This window comes from Leguminivora glycinivorella, chromosome 9 (genome assembly GCF_023078275.1).
Source record: "Leguminivora glycinivorella isolate SPB_JAAS2020 chromosome 9, LegGlyc_1.1, whole genome shotgun sequence".
Classification (NCBI taxonomy): Eukaryota; Metazoa; Arthropoda; class Insecta; order Lepidoptera; family Tortricidae; genus Leguminivora; species Leguminivora glycinivorella.
In genome coordinates, this window is record NC_062979.1 from 720564 (window position 1) to 741385 (window position 20822).

The window sequence follows — 20822 nt, forward strand, 5'->3', positions numbered from 1 at the left end:
AAATCTGTAGGGCCATCAATGTAAACAATCGTTTCTTTATTATTTTTTATTTATTTTTAGAACCGTAGAATTATTTAAGTATGGTAGTTTACGCACTAGACCCGAAGAAGGCGCATGTAGTGCGTAAACTTACCATACAAGTAGTTCTACGGCTATGACGCGTATTATTTACATTCGGATCGGACGTAGTGCAAAACTGCTCTTACAAACCTTAAATGAATAATTAATTTTTCTTTATACTACGTCGGTGGCAAACAAGCATACGTTCCGCCTGATGGAAAGCGGTCACCGTCATGGACGCCTGTAACTCAAGGAGTGTCACGTGCGCGTTGTCAACCTATTAGAAACTTGTACACTCCCTTTTGCTGTGTTAAGTACTTACACAGCAAAAAAGAGTGTACAAGTTCCAAGGAGGGTTTGGGTTGCCGACGACTCAAAGGACAATAGACGGAACAAATTAGTTCCGTTGGTCCTTCCGTCACCAGCACACCGCACCCTCGTTGAGCTCTGGCAGCCTTACTCACAGGCAGGAACACAACACTATTGATTGAAATGTGCGAAAACTCCATTTCGTTAGTCATATGTCACGGGCCCTTGGGCCCGATCTGTCAGCGCTATAAAGGGCTCAAGGGGACGTGACGTCATAAATTAAAAGTGCGCGGTTTTACGTTGGTCGGAGCTAGAAGCCAATTCGAACATCGAAAATGATATCTAAATGATGCCTAACGTTCGAGTCTCGCTATGGACCGAGCCTTGTAATTTATTTAAATGAGGAATTAAAGGATATTATGTGAAAAAAAAAAACATATCTCATAAAGCTATCTTCACACTCTCAGCCTTTGGGTTGTGCGTGCTTAGCCAACATGCCAATTTGTTACGCTTCATAGTGTAAATCAACGTTTTCTCCATCACTCTTCCATATTTAGTGCGACAGAAAAACATTAGACTTAGACTTCTTGGCTCGGCAAGGCAGTTTGATACCTTGCCAGTCTAGGGAAGGTTCAATCGCTTGCGCTACGACTCCGAAACATTTTATGTCTCTCTATGGCTTTTCAATATCACTGCAACAGTAATATTTGCGCTTTGTTCTCTACGGAATATTGGCTACACACCCAGATTTCTCAACGCCATAAAGGTGGCTAGGCAAGGGAGTTAGAGTCCCTTGCGGTCCAGCGAAGATAACAGTCGCTTGGGCTCCGACAACCATACGTTTTTTGTCTTTATCCCTCTGTTACGTTTCGTTCGTTTCGAATCCTTAGCTAGGCCCTCTGATCTGTCAACGCTATAAAGGGCTCAAGGGACGTGACATCATAAATTAAAAGCGCGCGGTTTTACGGCGGTCGGGTGTTGCCAGACGAAATTAATTAAATTCCCGGAATCCGATGAAAGCCTTGTGCTTAAGCTTGCTGAATTGTGGTATACAGTGCTCGTAATAATACAGGCATTTTTGATATTGACATGGCCTCTGTTTAAAGTAAGGCCGTCAAAATGATTCGGTTTAAAAACCTCATAATGTTGTGTATCCGTCGGTGAGTAAGGTTGCCAGTCCAAAGTCCAAAGTCCAAAGTGTTTTATTTGTAAGTATATGTCAAACTGATTACAGTGGTGGTAAACAATATCATATATGTAGCACTATACTCTGCCTGATGGCGTACAAAAACTTCATTATGTCCTTACATACTAACATGCGAAATTGATTTTACGTAACTATATTCAACATAAATTGGGAAATTGAGTAATAATTAGTTATAATATAATTAATATTGAAATTCATATCAGGCCGTGGGCATTAAAAATTATGTAGCAAAAATTCAGAAATAGAATAAAAACAATTATCAATTAAAAATGTCAATAGTTTACGTTTAAATTCATTTAAGGGTAACATTCTAAAACTAACAGGGAATTTGTTATAAATCTTACTAGCTAAGCAGAATACACTTTTGCGCATTAAGGCAGTTTTTGCGAAAACAGGAAATAGATTCTAAGGGTACCTGGAATCTCTAGTAAATACCTCGGAAACCGTCCTGAATAGTGTTGGGTTTGTTTTAATAAACATCATAATTTCAAAAATGTATAGGCACGGAAAAGTCAAAATATTTAATTCTTTAAAATGTGGCACACAGCTATCTGTTAAGTGAAGCCCTCGAATTGCTTTCACACATTTCTTCTGCGCTATAAAGACGGCTTCTCTGTTGACCGAGTTACCCCAGTAAATGAGCCCATATCGTAAGGTAGAGCCAACGAAACTGTGATAAGCCATAAGCACAGCTTCCGTGCTAACTTGCTTCGAGAGTTTGTATAGAGCAAAAGCATATTTATTTAATTTTTTACAAACTGTCTCCGTATGTGCTGCCCAATTCAAGTGATTGTCAATCCGTACTCCCAAAAAATTTGTGTTGTTTACAGACTCTATAATCGTTCCTTCATAATTACAATCAAAAGGTCTTAAAACTTTTCTTTGATGAAAATGCATTATTTTTGTTTTGCTTAAATTTATCATTAAATTATTGTTCTTAAGCCATTCAATGATATTACATAAAGTGTGATTAATTTCATATTCATAGTCCTTATCCTCTTTGAGATCAATTACTACTGTGCTGTCGTCAGCGTAAAGAACCATTGGATAGTTAATGTGACGAGGAAGGTCATTAATATACAGCAAGAATAAAAGCGGACCTAATACACTTCCCTGCGGGACCCCACACACCAACCACACACCACACGCCAGAGCTCAATTATAGTGCTATGTGCTAGGGCTGGCGACACTTCTGTAACACGTCTGGAGTTGCAGGCGTCCATAGCCTATGGTGATTGCTTACTATTAAGCTGGATGTATGCTTGATAGCCAACAAAACAATGTGGTGTGAAATAGAAAAGTAACACTTTTCAACCGAGTTCTGTGTCGTATAATCTAAATTTAAGTGTGACTCTTGTGAGGTCTCTTTTGATTATATTGTATTGTTATTAATATATTTTCTTGTTCAGTGCAGCAAGATTTTCATATTTAATTATTAAAACGAGAAAGTAACAAGGTTCCAAGCAAGCAACCACTGAACTTTGATCAGAGTTATTTGTGAATACGAGTATATGACTCGATTGACTCGGTTCAACGTCAAAGCTAGTCCAACCAGAAAATTCCAAGTAATTTCCGATCAAAAAGCTTTGTGACGTGCCCGCAACGACATGTTTTCAACCTCGTTAGCTTGTTGAGATTTTTTGAAGCACATGCTCTCGAGAATGAAGTTTGAGCTATACTCGGTGTTGGTGCAGAGCAAAGGCCAAATGACATTCACTGAATTTCGAATGACCCGAAAGTTGTGAAAGCGGTTTTTTAACATTGCAAAGACGACTTTCTTTGACAAAAAGATATATTATGTTTGCAATTTGTGCAAAATTCATGCACGAAACACAATCGGAACCTTTCTCTTGGTCGTTGAGTCGTATCATATTTTTCTACCGCGTTAGCTTATTTAGATTTTTCAAGCGCATGCACTCGATAATGAAGCTTGAGTTCTACTCGGTGTTGGTGCAGTGTACGTGCGTTTTCACATTATCCGATCCGATATCGGATGTAGGACCGATATCCCATACATTTGAGACGCCATCTTTGATTTTTGCCTTTGAAATCCTTCCAACATCCGATATCGGATCGGATAATATGAAAACGCACTAAAGGCCAAATGGCATTTACTGACTTTGGAATTACCCAAAAAATGTTGAAAGCGGTTTTTTAAGATTGCAAAAGCAATGTCTTTCTTTGTTATTGTTGTTGAGCGATAGTAAGTTATACTCAATATTGTAATTTGTACAAAATTCATGTACGAAATGTTACAGTATATTTTTTGTGTTGGTTCAGTCCTATCTTATTTTCAATTTATATAAGAACTAGTTTTTCATTTGTTTTTCTTATCTTCTTATTCCAATTATTGGCTTGTTATTTCCAAAAGTTTTTTACTGCAATTCCTTACATATTCACTTGCATGCTATATTAGCAGGAGAGAATTTTTTTTTCCTAGTTTGACTTTTACTCCCTTCCAATTTGCACAGGATGGATTTTGCCTAAAGTAATTTAAACACACGGTAGCAAATATGACAATGTTAAGCTTGTTGTTAGGGTAATGGTTATTCCCTAACTTTTTTATACCACGTCGGTGGCAAACAGGTATACGGTCCGCCTGATGGAAAGCGGTCATCGTAACCTATGGACACAGGGGGTGTCACATGCGCGTTGCAGACCCATTAGAAACTTAAGATTTGAGCTCGAGTCCCATGGCAAGTATTTAATTTAGTTATCGAAAGCGCGTTTGTCCGTCGAACCCGTCGACCTCCATGGCGGACACTTCTAATTTATCGTCCTCCATATTTCATGGAGGCTGCAGCCCATTTTTAATTATTTTCCTAACTAATAGCCCTTTCGAGCCATTAAATCCGGTAACGAGGGGATTTTGGGAAGACTTTTATACTTACCGGGGTTTTTAAGATGTTCTCCAATTACCCAAGTGTTTTAAGTAAACCAGCAAAATATTTGGGCTGTGTAAAGATTTCTGAGTGTTTGTGGTTTTAATATTCTATTTAAGACGGATATTTATATTGATTTTGTCAGATTTTTGTTAACAAGTTCTTCGAAATTATTAAAAATATTATATATTAAAGTTTGCATTATATTTTCGCTTATTACACGGGTATAATTTATTACAAATTTCACCTATCTATGGTAATATTATTGGCTGTTGTATTTATAACATAGTGTTACTTATGATTGTAATGTCAGTCGATTTTGTGTTGGCTTACAAGAAAGCAATTTTGAATCTGTTCATAAAAATTCGAACCCAACTTGATAAATACGGGATTATTTGCCCCGATCGTAACGTAATCGTATCGCTATCGTATGAATAAAAGAAATAACAAACAAATTGATCCTTGAAAACTTTATTAGCCTTTTATGTAAATACAGCACATCCATCATAACTTGTGCGAATAAAAATCATAATTTCATTCGAATAATTTGCTTACAAAAATCTTTATAACATGTCAGAGGTATTTTTTCATCTGGTTTTGTTGCTTTGAATTTATACACGGTAAAATAGTACCAGCCATACTTCACAGACTTTCGATGTCATAATGAACAACTTTTATAATGTAACTAATGCTAAAATCGCGAAAAAAAATTGGCCGTTCCATCCGTTTCGACTAACGTGTTGCCGCTCATTTCTATGGAACAGCCAAATTTTCTTCGCGTTTTCGGCATTGGTCCCATAATTAAAGTTGTTCATTATGCTGTCATGCAAAGTAAGGCTGGTCCTTTTTATTTGACCCTGTATTGTGTATAGCCTAAATATGGTCTTTTTTATATTGGCAATATTTTTAAAGCACGATTGGGTCTATGAAAGCGAATTGTAGATCTGAATAGTCTTCTTCTGGATACAGCAGCATCAATCTGAAAAATGATAAAAATAGCGCATTAGGAGCAGCCTAATTTGCACATTGCCTTAGAAAACTACCCTCTTACATCAGCCAATTTGAAGAAAATTCTCGTCTGCTCGGGACAACTGTAGACTATTTCGTGGAATGCTCCATTATCAGATAAAACCGGCATTAAGCGTTTTCTTCGCTTCTGACTTACTTCAGACCATACTTCACTTAAATACTACAGGTTTCTACAAGAATCCGAAAGTATGAAGCTTCTCCTTTCGAACTGTTTTACAGTGAACTATAAAAACAATAGTTTTTGCCTTTTGACATTTTTTATATCAAAAAACACATTAATTAAACTACTGATCACCAGTGATCGGTTTTTTGGATTCACCCTCGCGGGATATCAAGTAGAAAAGTTAATATTGATACGACGAAATTATCTCTAAGGAACTTTTTACTCTTACATGGCAACCAGTTGAGACAAAAACTTCTATTCTTTTCCTAATCTCTACACTCTATTAAGCAAAATATATTAGAACCCCCACAAAGTATTACCTTACATCTATCATGATATTTATACAAACCGAACATTAAATTTAAATTGTTTTTCTAAATTTTATTGTAAGAATATCAAAGCTAAAGAGTTCACATTTTTAAATTGTTGGAGAGATTTATAGTGGTTATGAAATCGCATGTTAGTAAGGCCTATTACGTTATGTACTATTTTTAGTTTAAGTTTATAATGTTAATTTTGTTGCTTTATATTTTTGGTTGAGCAATAAAACCATTTGGCATTGTGGACATTGTACATATTTTTTTGCCTTTTCTAACAACATTAAGTCCGGATTCCCGGGGCATATCCATACTAACATAATGATTGAGGTCGTTCACCCCATGTCGAATCCAAAAAACCGATCACTGCTGATCACATTCAAGTATCTTGGAAAGATGTAAGCACACTCACACATACACACACCATCAATAAACCTTACAGCATAGACATAAGATTCAAGCTTAGTGAGGCGTTGATCATGATAATGATCATTCATATACCTTAAAGTTATATGAACAAGGTCTACGCTGGATCAGCTAGTTTGTTTACGATGGTAGTAACCAGGGATGTAACGGATGTGGTTTTAACGGAACCGGAAGCGGAAGCGGAAGTTTTGAATTTAGTTTAACGGAAGCAGAAGCGGAACCGGAACCAGAAGCGGAAGTTATAGATGTTAAAAACGAAATGAAAAAATACCACATAGGTATAACATAAACCAAAACTACTTAAATTACCTAGAACTTTTAGGTGTTTACTGTTCAGCCTGTAATCAGCAGTTTGTAATCAGCCTTTAGGCCCACGTAGGTTTTAAAAACGAAAAGAAAAGTTACCTGATATTTTATCTTAAGTATATCATTCATTACAATCCAAAAATTTAAATCACCTTGAATTTTAAGATGTTTAGTGGTTTAGGTAATCACTAAAAATCACATAAGAATCCTTTTAAACCTTTTTTCTACTCCCGAACTGTTATTCGTCATTTACAGGGTCGTGCACAGATCTTTAAAACCCTACATAAAGGTCTATTCCCCAAAGCCAGCGTCCGCCGGCTTTCCGCGCATGCGCGCAGTATCGAAAAAACTGAAAGTGAAAACGCATTGTTTGGCTCTGTAACCATGGCAACGCCTTATAACGACACTGCGGGCGTGCGCGGAAAGGCTTTGCGCAGCCGAGCTGACAGTACAAACCTTTGAGTCAAAATACAGGAAACAGTGTGAATTTCACGAAATTTATTCAAGAAAACTATTAAAAACTAAGTGCATGGTCGTAGAAAAAGTATTGTATGCAACGGTGTTTAACTGAGTCAAAAAATACTCGTGGCGTCTCAATAACAATTTTCGGCTTCGCCTCAAATTGTTACTCACGCCACTCGTCTTTTTTGACCTCCTTTAAACGCCTGTTGCATAAAATACTATATTATGCCGTAAAAGGTTTTAGAAACGAAAAGAAAACTTACTCGTAGGTAGTATAATACAATCCAAAACTAACCAGTAAAAATTATATGTGTAATTGTTAGCACACAATTAAATTTTTAAATTAAATGAAGTGATTATAAAAGAAGTAAGTAAACTGTATTTAATAAACAAAAGCTTAGCAGCTTTATCTCCCGGCAGTTTTCTTCTAAATAAGGGGATCGTAGTTAAGCACTGTACCACTGAATAGTTGTTCACTCGCTACTAACTAGGTGGACAGGACAAATATTGGCGCGCAATGGAATGAAGCGATTGATGTATAGTATCGCAGCACGTGGCAAGCGCAGAGATGAGCGAATGACAGGTATAGACCTGTTGGTCTTTGATGTATGCCGCTCATGTCCCACCGTCGCGCTAGGTTCCGACATCCGCTATAACTTCCGTTTGAAAAATAACAGAACCGGAACAGAAGCAGATGTGTAAAACAAAACGGAAGTTCCGCAGAAACGGAAGCAGAAGCAGAGCTCCGTTACATCCCTGGTAGTAACTAAGCATGGGGAGTGAGAGGAAAGCAAACGTGCGCCAACCTGTAGTGTTTGCTTCATGCCTCGGGGAGCTCTGCCGTATTCCGCACGGGAAAAGGGGCAGTGAACGAACTCTGCACACTCGCAAATGCAAATGTACTGAGGAGGCGTTTTTAAAATTACATTCGGGCGGCGTGGCGCTGACGTCCGTTCCGCGTCTCAGGACATGCGTGACTTGTGTGTGGATGGTCCCTTAGACAAGGTACTGGACCCCTTAATTCCTATGTAGAAACAAAATCCACGGAATATCTCAAGTTAAGTCGTACATCAATCTGCGGGTCCTTGGGGTCAATAAGCTGGCATTAGTCAGGGCCTTAAGTCGAAGGGTCAGATATACGAGGAAGGTTTAAGACGTACCTTCATCATTATCACTTATTCTTGTGGATATTTGTTTGAGACTCTTAGATGGAACACATTGTACTCCTTTATCGCTTATGAATAAACGATTTTGAAAGTCATGTGGGGAAACAATTATCAAATTCTGTTTTTTTTTTTTGTAATAAAGTAGACAAATGAAGAATGAAATTGCATGATCGTAAGATTCGTAAGCAATTACCGGCGCATAGACATTGGCAACGGATTGCAAGAGCATTAAATAAAGGAGTAAGTACCCTCTTCTCCGAAAGGTTATATCGGCCAGAATGTACGTAGCAAATTAGAGCTAGGAACTATATAAAGTAGTGCACAGTTCAGGACTTCTGACCATATAGATGGCAAATTTGTAAATATTATCGAGTAAGATGATAGCGGAAAGAAGCGGCCGGGATAAATCTTAATAATTTGTAGTCCCCAGAGCCTTATGAAGTCCAGTGACTATCAGTTCACCGGATGATAACGGCTTGTCAGTTTTTACTTCTACTTGACAGCCTGATTTTAGTCTGCACTTATAGTACAGTTTTAGCATACCTTGCACAATGGCTATCAAATATATGAAAGAAGCGCGTTCCTAGCACACAGTCTAAGCTCGTGTAGGCGAACGGAACGCGTACTACGCTTGCATGAGATAAGACAGGTCGACAGGTCGCGTTCTTGACAGGCGGTAACGTGATGTAACATGTAACCGAGAGTGGGTGGGAGGCACCTTCAGCGGGCAGCAGGGAGTGACCACATTGTGCCTACGTTTTAGTGATAGAAACGAATAAAGCCAACCTTCTAAAAGGTATCCTCTGAAAGGCTGTGCGGATTCTGCTCGTGAATGGAAGTGCAAAGTCTTCGGCTGCTTTAATGTGTTGCACGATGTTGAAGGCCCAGTCAGAAGCTTGGTTCAGTTCTTTGGCATCGGCATCTAAAAACAAAAATACATTCTTAAACAGATTGACAGAGTCCCACGGTAAGCTCAAGATGGCTTGTGTTGCGGGGGTACTCAGACAAGGATATCCAGCATACTAATAAATGGGAAAGTGTATGTGTATGTTTGTTTGTCCTTCTTTCACGGCAAAACGGAGTGACGAGTTGACAAGATTTTTTTAAGTGGAGATAGTTGAAGGGATGGAGAGTGACATAGGCTACTTTTTGTCTCTTTCTAACCCCCCACTTCCCTAAAATGGGAACTGGAAGTTTGTAAGGAGCATTCTGCAATTTTCGAATTTAAAGCGAGCGAAGCCGCTCATGCTACGCTGGTCAGCGGGAGTCACGCTACTGGATAAAATCCGTAACCAGTATATCCGAGGAAGTTTTAAGACCGCACCCATTGTTGAAAAGCTTAAGGAGAAACGCTTAAGACGGTATGGTCACATCCAAAGGCGTTCAGATGACCATATGGTGAAGCTTGCCCTAAAACTGCCAACCGCCAAACGCAAATCATGCAGGCCACCTACCACCTGGTGGACGACGATTGAAAAAGACCTAAAAGAAGCTCATTTAAATAAAGACATAGCACAAGACCGTGCTAGATGGAAATTGAGGACAAGGAAGGCCGACCCCAAGTAAATGGGAACAGGTCTAGCAGGAAGAAGAACGCGAGCGAAGCCGCGGGCTAAGACTAGTACTTACATATGTCATAGAAAATATACGTGACTTAGGAACAAATATCTGTGCTCATCACATAAGTAAATGACCTGACCGGGATTCGGGAGGGTGCACTAGGCCAGACCGGTCGTAAAAAAAATAATTCAGGGAAAATAATTGCAACTACTTTGACAATGACAAACTCAACATCATAGTGTAATAATGAAAAAAAATGGATCAGTTACAATTGCTCCCCAGTCGAGATTTGCCCCACTGTACCTTATCTACAAAGGACATGTGATACACAAGCTCTTTTCAAGCTGTTTTTTTTTTCAAAAACTCAACGCCACTCATTTTTCTTTACAAAACAGAATTCACTTGTAGATATGCACGCCACAGTTCAGCCATGTTCCACAGTAACTCCTCATTTCAGACTTTATTTAAACGAAAAAAGGACCATGATTTGTGTGGTTCATAATTCTGGCTTTATGTCTTACTCTTTTCGCGTGCATGTAGCCCGCCTTTGGAACGGCCTTCCACTACATATTAAAAATGCTCCAAATAAGTTCGCTTTTAAGAAATCTGTACGTTCTTTCATTGCTGGTAGAATGAAGGATTCCTAGTTGTTTTTATATATATTATTTTTGGAAACTTAAAGGACAAAAAAAATAAAGGAAAATACGGTAAAATTTAGGGCGAGGTCTCCCTCGCTTCTCAAATGGCTTCCGTATCCCAATTGATTAAGAGCATTAGACGTTTCAAGTGGTTCGGGTAGAACTCCCGCGGGAATTGTAATTTTACCTTTAGTATAAAATTTTGTAGTATCGTTAGCAGACGATTCTGGTAAAAAATGGTTTGACATGATCCTTGGATTCTTATTTCTATACTACAGTATATCTGGCCCCGTAGCCGAATGGCATTTCTCCGACGCGAAACGAAAACGAAACGCCGCGAAAGGTAGTCTGGCTGTGTTGCGCCAATACGCAAGAGCGATAGAGATAGATACTAGCGTTTCGCTTCCTGAGCGTTTCGTGAGCGTTCGTGCCATTCGAATTTCGGATACGCACCCTGAGCGGTCAAGGCTCAAAAATATCTGAACAACCGGCCTAGCCGAAATGACAAACGTTGACGCTATACGCCGGTCGAAACGCAATCTGGCTCTGTCGCGCCAACACGGATGAGCGATAGATATAGCTAGCTACGATAAGCATATTATCGTAAGCGTTTGTGCATTTGGCTACGTACAGTTAACCAATCGTAACCCTAGGCCATTCTACAACCATGTCAAAATTACGAGCAGTATGATATTTTTTACAAGTTATTTATTTATTTTCTACAGTGGCCTAGGTTTCTGTACGGCCCGGGTTTAGATATTTTTGTAAGCCCCGGCCGCTTAGATAGATCAGCCCCTTTGGCACAACTTGCCTTGTCGCGCGCGAGTCCATACATCAAGCGCGACTTCAAGTATGGACTCGCGCGCGACAAGGCAAGTTGTGCTAAAGGGGCTGATGGCGACTGAACGTATTTAAATATTTTTATTGTTACCTTCAACCCCTCCTTCGGAGACATAGACAGGAATGTCCACGAGTGCGTCTACTTCCTCTTCCTCCAGTTTGAGGTAAACTTCTCCTTTCTTCTTGAGTAGAGTAAATGGAAAAATTACCGATACCGTTGCTGAAACATAAGCAATAAAAAAGAGAACTTTTCACTGTAACTTTTACATATACAGGGTGACCTATAAATGAAACGTCACAGTTTGACTAGACCATATCAAACAGTATATCTACCAAAACAACTTACTTAGGCAGGCTTATATCGTTGATTCAAATGACGAGTAACTTGTATAATATACTAGTTACACTTAACAAAATCTAACTTGTCTAGGCGCTATTTTAACTAAAACACTTGTTGAAGGAACATGAAAACTAGTTGTTTTTCTCTCAGTGCACGCTTAACATGACTCCAATAAAAGTGGCAACTTTCAAGTTTTTAACATCTCGAAAGTAGTTTTTTGATGGGATACCTAATATACCTACGCCACTGTTACCTTCTTAGTTATTCAATCTAAAATTGCTCCCAACTCATATCGCTAGGGCGAACTTTTTCTCAAACAATATTTTTAGGGTTTCGAATAATCCTAAGCGAGTAATGTTTGCAGCCAGCAAGGGTAAACCGTCAGAAAAGGGCTCTTGATTATAAAAATATCTCCATCTTCCCATATTTTAGTTTAGATCATATTATATACCTAATCAAATAGCCTTGAACGAGCCGCCGATAGATGTGGAGGCCCACTCAGGCGTGATAGTTCACCAACATACTACCGTAACATATCGAATAAAGCTTTCATTTCCTATATTAGACTATAAGAGTTACTGTTATTCAAGAGATAAATTCATATCGATCATAAAGTGTATAAAATAGTGCCATTTCCGTGTCGTCATGGTATTTGTTTATTGTTTTTTGTGTGTAAGAACAAGACCATTTTCACATTATCCGATCCGATAGATTTCGGAAGGATTTCAATGGAAAAAATCCAAGATGGTGCCTGTAATATATGGGATATCGGTCCTACAGCCGATATCGGATCGGATAATGTGAAAACGCACTAAGAATAAGAAAACATTGATACACAAATAAAGATAAAAGAACATTTACTTACACAAATATATTAAGAATAACACAAACAATTTACACGTATGCCAAAAGGAACGGACTCAGCATATCATGCTGCGTCAGCCATTTCATTGCGATTTGACCGCCTCGCGCTGATTCTCAGTCGTTCCCTCAAGTAGCGCATATTGGACTTTCCCAAAAGAAAATGGACTTTTGTTATTTAGTTTTTATGTGAAAAAATAGAAACTTACCATTACCGGTGAAGTCCATGAGGGTTCCGTTGTGCGCGTACTGATCAATGTTTGTAAATTCTAGAAAGAAAAAATTATAAAATCTATGATGTCTTTTAACATAAATCAATGTCATAACTGAAAAAATGATTAATTATATAAATTATGAAATTAAAAATGCATTTTCATGATTTTATTTTGAAAATTTAATTATGTTTGTTTTGGACTGTTATAATTTGTCATTAGTCTCATTAGTCATCAGACGAAATTAAATGGTGTCATACATTATGTCTTTACCATCACGGAACAGGTGTTCCGGATCTTTGGGAGACGTGCGCGCGGCCGAAACCTACGCGTAGAGGCCCTTTTGACACTAATGAAATGTAAGGGGTACACCATTCATACATTATTATTATTATAAGCTTCACCTAAAATGACTGTGCCAAAACATAACATGCAATTAAATTAAAATAAAAAACTAAAGGGATAGGCCTCGCTCTATTTGTAAATGTTAGAATTAGATCTACAATAAATCACTTAATCGGATAAAAATACTCAATTGAGTCATACTTAATCTAGTTAGCAAGTCGGTACATTAAAATCCATACTAATATTATAAATGGAAAAGTGTGTGTGTCTGTTTGTTTGTTCGTCTTTCACGGCAAAACGGAGCGACGAATTGACATGATTTTTTAAGTGGAGATAGTTGAAGGGATGGAGAGTGACATAGGCGACAAGGCGACTTTTTGTCTCTTTCTAATGCGAGCGAAGCCGCCGACAAAAGCTAGTAAGTAATAAAACAATTTAACACTCAGAACAAAACAATCTACATCACCCAAGCTACGTAAAAATGAAACTTTGAAAGTTTCATTCATAAATAAACGTCCAACTCTCTGGTCGTTGTAAAACGAGTTTATAGCGACATTCAACATCATTTTTACGAGGCACGACCCGGGGTCGGGGCACTTGTTGCAATCACAACTCTGGGTAGACCAGCTAGGTATGACATGACGGTTTGGGACGGTGTTATGTGAGTTAATTTTCACTGTGAAGTTAATATTCTTGAGGATAAAGATATCTAAAACGAAATGTTTTCTTGTACTTTGAGCATTATAGATAAATAAATAAATATTATAGGACATTCTTACACAGATTGACTTGAGTCCCACGGTAAGCTCAAAAAGGGTTGTGTTGCAGGTACTCAGACAACGATATATATAATATACAAATACTTATATACATAGAAAACATCTATGACTCAGGAACAAATATCTGTCCGGGATTCTAACCCTGGACCGCGGCTTAGCAGGCAGGGTCACTACCGACTACGCCAGACCGGTCGCCAAATCTGTTCTGATGCATTAAAATTTTTTCACCACACCAACTGGTAAAGGTAAAATAAATTTATGGGTTTGATTTAGTTTGATCTTTTACATTTAGTATTTTGTTCGTATTAGTGTGGTGAAAAATGTTGTGTTTCACTCAGTGGCAAAGTTTTTTAACCTTCGTGCCTAGAAATCCCGGCAACACTCATGATTTTTGAACTTTTTGAACCATACCTTTATATATTCATCCCTACTTTCTAGTCGCCCGGAAGTCGGAACTTATAAAAAGTTACTTGGCAAGTATTTTGGCAAGTAGGTAAATTAAAAAAAAACATCTATTGTAGACAAAGGTCCATCGGAGTTAGTCCTTATTACTGAAAACCTTAAAGCTAGGATTAATATTTATTAAAAACCAATAACACTAAACTAACTAAAACTTAAAATAGCCTATGGCCCGCCACATAAGGAATTGGGGCATGCAGACAAATCCAATGACTTGTCAGGGGCCCGTCCTACGATTCCGAAACAATGCTCAGGATTTTCTTTTTATACCACGTCGGTGGCAAACAGGTATACGGTCCGCAACCATAGCCATGCCAAAGAGACTAACCTTGCTGAGGCTTAGAGCAGTGTATGTCATTCTTCACTTGTTTGAAGTAGACGGGCAGTACCAGAGCCATGATTAGCTCCTTTTTGTTGCTGTCCATCCTGTAACCATTTCAATATTATACGAATAAAATGAGAACTCAGCCAAGAACAGAAAATACTTTTTACTTCTTAAATTAAAATTTTCGATTGTGTGTGAAATTAGTCTTGAATTGAATTAGGGAATTTGGTGGGAACATCTTCAGGGCAAAATAGCGGGTCATCTTAAATGAATCAATTCAATATATATACTAAGTGATTATTATTTCCTTTATTGTTTTGACTATAGACATAGACATAGACATAGACATTCTTTATTGGTAATGAAAATTACAGGTCATAACTTTTACCATATTAGATTATTGCACATATTTATATAATTACATCTATACACATTATCGACATTTTATACATTTGTTCAATAACTATACATTTTTATATAGTCTGCGATTCTTTACATATAACATTCCGAACCCTCTCATACGTGAGAGAAAGCCTGTGCCCAGCAGTGGGACGTATATAGGCTCAATTATTATTACTTACTTATTGATTTTATACTCCTTAAGCTTAAGCACAAACCGGTAGATGTGATTTATGTAGTAGTCATTCCTGCCAGCCTATTAAAAATAGCAGCTCTTACCCAATCCCAATAAGTTCGCTTTCAGTCCATCCCTCAATGTTGACACAATCTTGACCATACTGCACGGAGTACGGCTCAAAATCGTCGATGGCCAGTTTCACATTGCCCAGAATAACATTGTCTCTGAGCGCTGTGTACTGGCGTTTGAAGCAGGTGAAATCTGTGGTGTGGCAGGCGATGAGGTAGCGGTCTGAAAAATAAGTATTATTAGGGGCAACCCACACACAGGCGACGCACGTTGTTAGACGCGGAACGGACGCCAGCGCCGCGTCGCTTGAATGTAATTTAAAAAACGTCTCCTCAGTACATTTTGTATAAGAAAGACCTAGGACGCACCCCAAGGGTCGCTTGAGGCGCGCGCCGCGTCGCTTGGGCGCAAAATTACACTCGGTCGGCGCGGCGCTGGCGTCCGTTCCTCGTCTTACGACGTGCGTCGCCTGAATGTGGGTTGCCGCTTAGGCACTAACATTAAAAAAAGTCTAATCTTGATGAAACATACAGTGAAAGAAGGGAACCGTCATAAGAACTTCTTTATTTCTTAGCCTCTTTGAGTGTCCCAATGCTGAACAAAGGCCCCTCCCCTGGCTCTCAATGAGTCCCAGTTTTCCATTTCTTCCGGCCAGTTGGTCAGGAAGGCGTCAAGAATCAGATTGTTCCGCCATCTTTGCATGGGTCTGCTCACGCTTCTCGTCGTCATCCACTTGGTGGCTATGTTAGCTCACCTATCGGGATGTATGCATAGACTTAGTACCTTCTCCTAATCTTGAAAATGAAAATGCTACCCTATCTACCCACTACCCAGTCTTCAAGGATAAGTTTGACCGTAAAATTAATAACACTTAACAGGGAAGTCAAAAACAGTAGGTACTTTAGTCTTGCATTTGTGGCAAGAAACAAAGTTGTCACAATTTCTGCTCGCGACTTGTCGCGGTGAAAACTTAACGCGATAGTACAATTAGTACAAACAAACACAATTTAAAGTCCTATTCTAAAGTTTATTTTAAAGGAATAAAGACTACCAAAGGGTAGTGAAATAAATGCTTGCACAAAAGACCACAGCAGTGCTCGCGTTAATTTCATTATAAAGTTCTCGGAACGGAAAACAAACAAAAATTGGTAACTGGGTGTGAAGCTGAGAGCGAACGAATGGTGGTAAGTGTTAGGATTCATGATAATTATGGAAAATATTGTGAATCGGGAGAAGTAAATGTGGGGAGTGAATTTTGGGAAGTAATAAAAGGAATTGTGGAACAGATTAAGGAAAAAGAATCGATGAACTTTGCAACAAGGACAAACAGGCAATGTCGTTGATTCTATGTGTAGATCAGTGCGAAAACTCAACAAAGGTTGTCTAGAAAATACTTAACAGATATAAAACCTTTTAACTTCTGATTAGCAGAAACGTCTGCAATCGATGCCGTTAGGCTTAGACATTTTCCACTTTTAAATTTATAAAACCTTTTGTTATTTTACTTCTATTTAAGTATATTAAATAATTATAGGTATTTGTATTTGTACACATAATAAGTAAAAAGCGCTGGTAGCCTAGCGGTAAGTGCATGCCACTTTCGGTCCGGAGGTCGCGGGTTCGAACCCCGGCTCGCACCAATGAGTTTTACGGAACTTATGTACGAAATATCATTTGATATTTGCCAGTCGCTTTTCGGTGAACGAAAACATCGTGAGGAAACCGGACTAATTCCCATAAGGTCTATTTACCCTTCGGGTTGGAAGGTCAGATGGCAGTCGCTTTCGTAAAACTAGTGCCTACGCCAAATCTTGGGATTAGTTGTCAAAGCGGACCCCAGGCTCCAGTGAGCCGTGGCAAATGCCGGGATAACGCAAGGAGGAGGATGATAACACATAATAAGTCGCAAGAAAAATTGCTTCATAATATATGAGGCGACAGGTAAAAATTTCACATGTTATATTATTCACATAATACAGAACCCTAATAATTAATGTGAAATTAGTAAATACTGCTGACCTTTGAAACCTTTTATGTTTCATACCTTTAAAGATTTAAATATCATATGAAGGATGACTTTCTTAAAGATTATCTCGCACATGACTTAATTATATCCCATAGCCACTACTAATAAAATAAAAAATAAAAATAAAAATAGCCTTTATTCCCCAAAAAGTATTACAAATTATCGTATAAAGAAAGGAAATTTATATTAATTCAAGACTTAGAATATAAGTAAGCTTAAACCTAGTTTTAATAGCCACTACTATGATTCAATAAATAATGAGTTAGACGTTTTTTTGTGAAGCGCCGGTAGCCTAGCGGTAAGAGCGTGCGACTTTCGATCCGGGGGACGCGGGTTCGAACCCCCGCTACCCCCGGTACATACCAATTGGGTTTTTCGGAACTTATGTGCGAAATGTCATTTGATATATTTGCCAGTAGCTCTTTGGTGAAGGAAAACATCGTGAGGAAACTGGACTAATTCCAATAAGGCCTAGTTACCCTTCGGGTTGGAAGGTCAGATGGCACTCGCATTCGTAAAAACCGGCCAAGAGCGTGTCGGGCCACGCTCAGTGTAGGGTTCCGTAGTTTTCCGTATTTTTCTCAAAAACTACTGAACGTATCAAGTTCAAAACAATTTTCCTAGAAAGTGTTTATAAATTTCTACTTTTGTGATTTTTTTCATATTTTTTAAACATATGGTTCAAAAGTTAGAGGGGGGGGCACTTTTTTTCCTTTCGGAGCGATTATTTCCGAAAATATTAATATTTTCAAAAAAACGATCTTAGTAAACCCTTACTCATTTTTAAATACCTATCCAACAATATATCACACGTTGGGGTTGGAATGAAAAAAATATCAGCCCCCACTTTACATGTAGGGGGGGTACCCTAAGAAAAAAAAGTTTTCCATTTTTTATTTTTGCACTTTGTTGGCGTGATTGATATACATATTGGTACCAAATTTTAGCTTTCTAGTGCAAACGGTTACTGAGATTATCCGCGGACGGACGGACGGACGGACGGACAGACAGACATGGCGAAACTATAAGGGTTCCTAGTTGACTACGGAACCCTAAAAACGAGTGTTTACGCCCAGGCGGAAGAAGGATGATGATGAATGAGTTTGACGTTTTAAAATAAGTTACTCGATGGAAAAGGTATGTAATTTTTGGTTCTAGTGAGTAACCATTTGAAGGTTATTTTTTTAATTTTGATTAGCAGAAACTGCAATCGATGCTAGGTTTAGAATAAATTCAAAAGCGAAACATTACTGGGTGAGACCTGAAATCACGGCCTTTGGATCGATACTCCAGCGCTCTGCCAACTGAGCCACCAAGACCAACCAACCCAGCGACACACAAGGCAGTAATTTTCTTTTAAATTTATTCGAAGCCTATTTGGGGTTTCTGTTTGCTTTTCCATACAATCTACACACACACATTTTCCGTGACTTTTACGCTATCAAGTACATACTTTCATGCCTTTTCCTTGAGGGGTCCTGCAAGCGCGGATCCAGCTCCGTGCCCAGGGGGGGGTCACGTGGTAAAGGCCCAGGCCCCCCGGGGGGGTCACATGACCCCCATGACCCCCCCCTGGATCCGCGCATGGGGTCCTGACAAACCACTTTCGCTTCATTCACTTTCGTAATACATGTACTCTCATACATGTTCGTCGGTTTCGAGTAACCTACTTCTGACCAGCCGGCGTAGTCGAATGGTAATCGTCCACGCCAGACGCCGACAGAAATGCAGTCTGACTCTGTCGTGCCAATACGCAAGTACGATAAAGATAGGTAGCTACGAAACAGATACTTACTATCATGAGCATTTGAGCATTTGGTTACGTACCCTGGCCTTTTTGCAATATTTCCCCGATATGGTCGACTTAGTTTTCTATCGAGTACCGTCTCAAAAACTCAGGGTAGCACAAAACCATGTAACACAAATTCCGCTACATACAACGTCTCACTAATTATCTAAGGCGTTACGAAACTCATTAGTGGCTTCATTAATTATCTGTTATTCATCGCAGGCTTTTCTCATAAATATTAATTGTTTGCGAATTTTTCGTCGTCAGGGAATTGTGTTGTTTTAAGGTTGATATTGTTGCAACTTTTTGTTTTTTTGTTGTGTTTTTTAGTGTTGAAAATAAGGGGAATTCAGTAATAATTAGTTTTTTTTTATGTTTAATATTTACAATAACCGTACTTTTAAAGAAAATATCATTAACAATAATTATGAAAATATTCAGCTCTTCACAAATACCATATTATTTTGATTGTAATATATTAATAATTAACATGAAATTGGTTAGTTGTCGTAGTTGTGATTTCATGTATTTATTTCGAGCTTTTTTATAATCCGTTGAAATAATGTTGAAAAAATAAATTTTAATATAGTTATTTGCGATTACAGCCCGCACTCTCTTATTTTAATACGACTTAAATCTTTTAAGCTTTATCCGCATTATTCGTTCTTTTACAAAATTGAGCCGAAGCTACTTAAAGCCTACACGCTGTATCAAAGGCCTCTTAAAAGCCCTTAAGGAGCCACTTTAAAACCTATATAGAAAGAATAGAATCGGGTCTAAGATCGATCCCTGAGGGACTCCATGAATATTGCATGCGCCGGCCTCGACAAACACTTTGGTAACGCATTTACGTACAAACTGCGTTAGCTAGTCTTCTATATGAGGTGTCTAAGTGAGATAGCACTATGCAGGTGTATAGTGTCTCGCTCATATAGTGTAATAACTGCTGTCCTTCGTTTTGGCAAATGATGATATTTATGATTGCAAACGGTAGAAGATATATATCTTCTAACAGAGAAAAAACTCTGATACTTGTTTGAATGATTTTTTTTCGACTTATTTCTTGATTATATAAGTATAGAGCGGGCGACAGTGTATTTTGTTTGTCATTCGTATATTCCTTTTAAATATTTAAAGCTAGCATAATCAATGAGAAACGGGACCAGTAACGAATTTAACGAATTTATATTTTTCTAAGAACTTTTGTTCTAGGACCTGATAAGTTTTGGTCTGTGTTCTAACCTTTTTGACTGATTGAGTGGAACAAAATATTACCGTATTGATTTGGCTATTACCAAACAAAACTTACCCATTTTATCAACAAATTCCCTCCCCTGGCACACCCACAAGCACATAAGAAACACAAAAACTCGTTCAAGAAACATTTTGTCAGTTAACTAAGACGAATAACACTAGACTATAATGTAAGTTTCAGCTGTAAAATGCCATCAACGTCACAGTCTTTAGTGGGGCGACTACTAAGACTTTGAAGCGAGAAAAATGTGGTCTCACTATTAGGTACCGACTTGCTTTTGCCCGCGGCTTTGCGCGCGTTAAATTCGAAAATTTTGGTATCCACCTCCCCTCCACTACTCTCTTCCACCCCTCATGTTAGGGAAGTGGTGAACTGGAAAGAGACAAAAAGTAGCCTATGTCACTTTCCATCCCTTCAACT

The 20822-nt window shown here is 38.5% G+C and overlaps 2 protein-coding genes across 2 annotated transcripts in view; one reads left to right on the top strand and one right to left on the bottom strand.

Annotated features, from left to right (window-relative positions):
* Positions 1 to 20822, top strand: part of LOC125229322 — a 476654-nt gene that overhangs the window by 300488 nt on the left and 155344 nt on the right. The window lies entirely within an intron of this gene.
* Positions 4914 to 20613, bottom strand: LOC125229325. The gene is made up of 7 exons (XM_048134135.1): positions 20457 to 20613; positions 15365 to 15554; positions 14690 to 14787; positions 12776 to 12835; positions 11457 to 11585; positions 9114 to 9249; positions 4914 to 5437 (listed from the first exon to the last, which is right to left on the bottom strand). The coding sequence occupies exons 1-7, from the start codon at positions 20530 to 20532 to the stop codon at positions 5365 to 5367; spliced, it is 762 nt and encodes a 253-aa protein (XP_047990092.1). The 5' UTR covers positions 20533 to 20613; the 3' UTR covers positions 4914 to 5364.

What these genes read in the sequence shown, in the direction of transcription:
- LOC125229325 (XM_048134135.1), bottom strand. Translation starts at nt 20,532, where the DNA reads ATGTTTCTTGAACGAGTTTTTGTGTTTCTTATGTGCTTGTGGGTGTGC. An exon ending in GGAATTTGTTGATAAAATGG is followed by an intron (nt 15,555 to 20,456) that starts GTAAGTTTTGTT and finishes CTTATTTTTCAG; the next exon opens with ACCGCTACCTCATCGCCTGC. An exon ending in CTCCGAAGGAGGGGTTGAAG is followed by an intron (nt 9,250 to 11,456) that starts GTAACAATAAAA and finishes TTTTGTTTTTAG; the next exon opens with ATGCCGATGCCAAAGAACTG.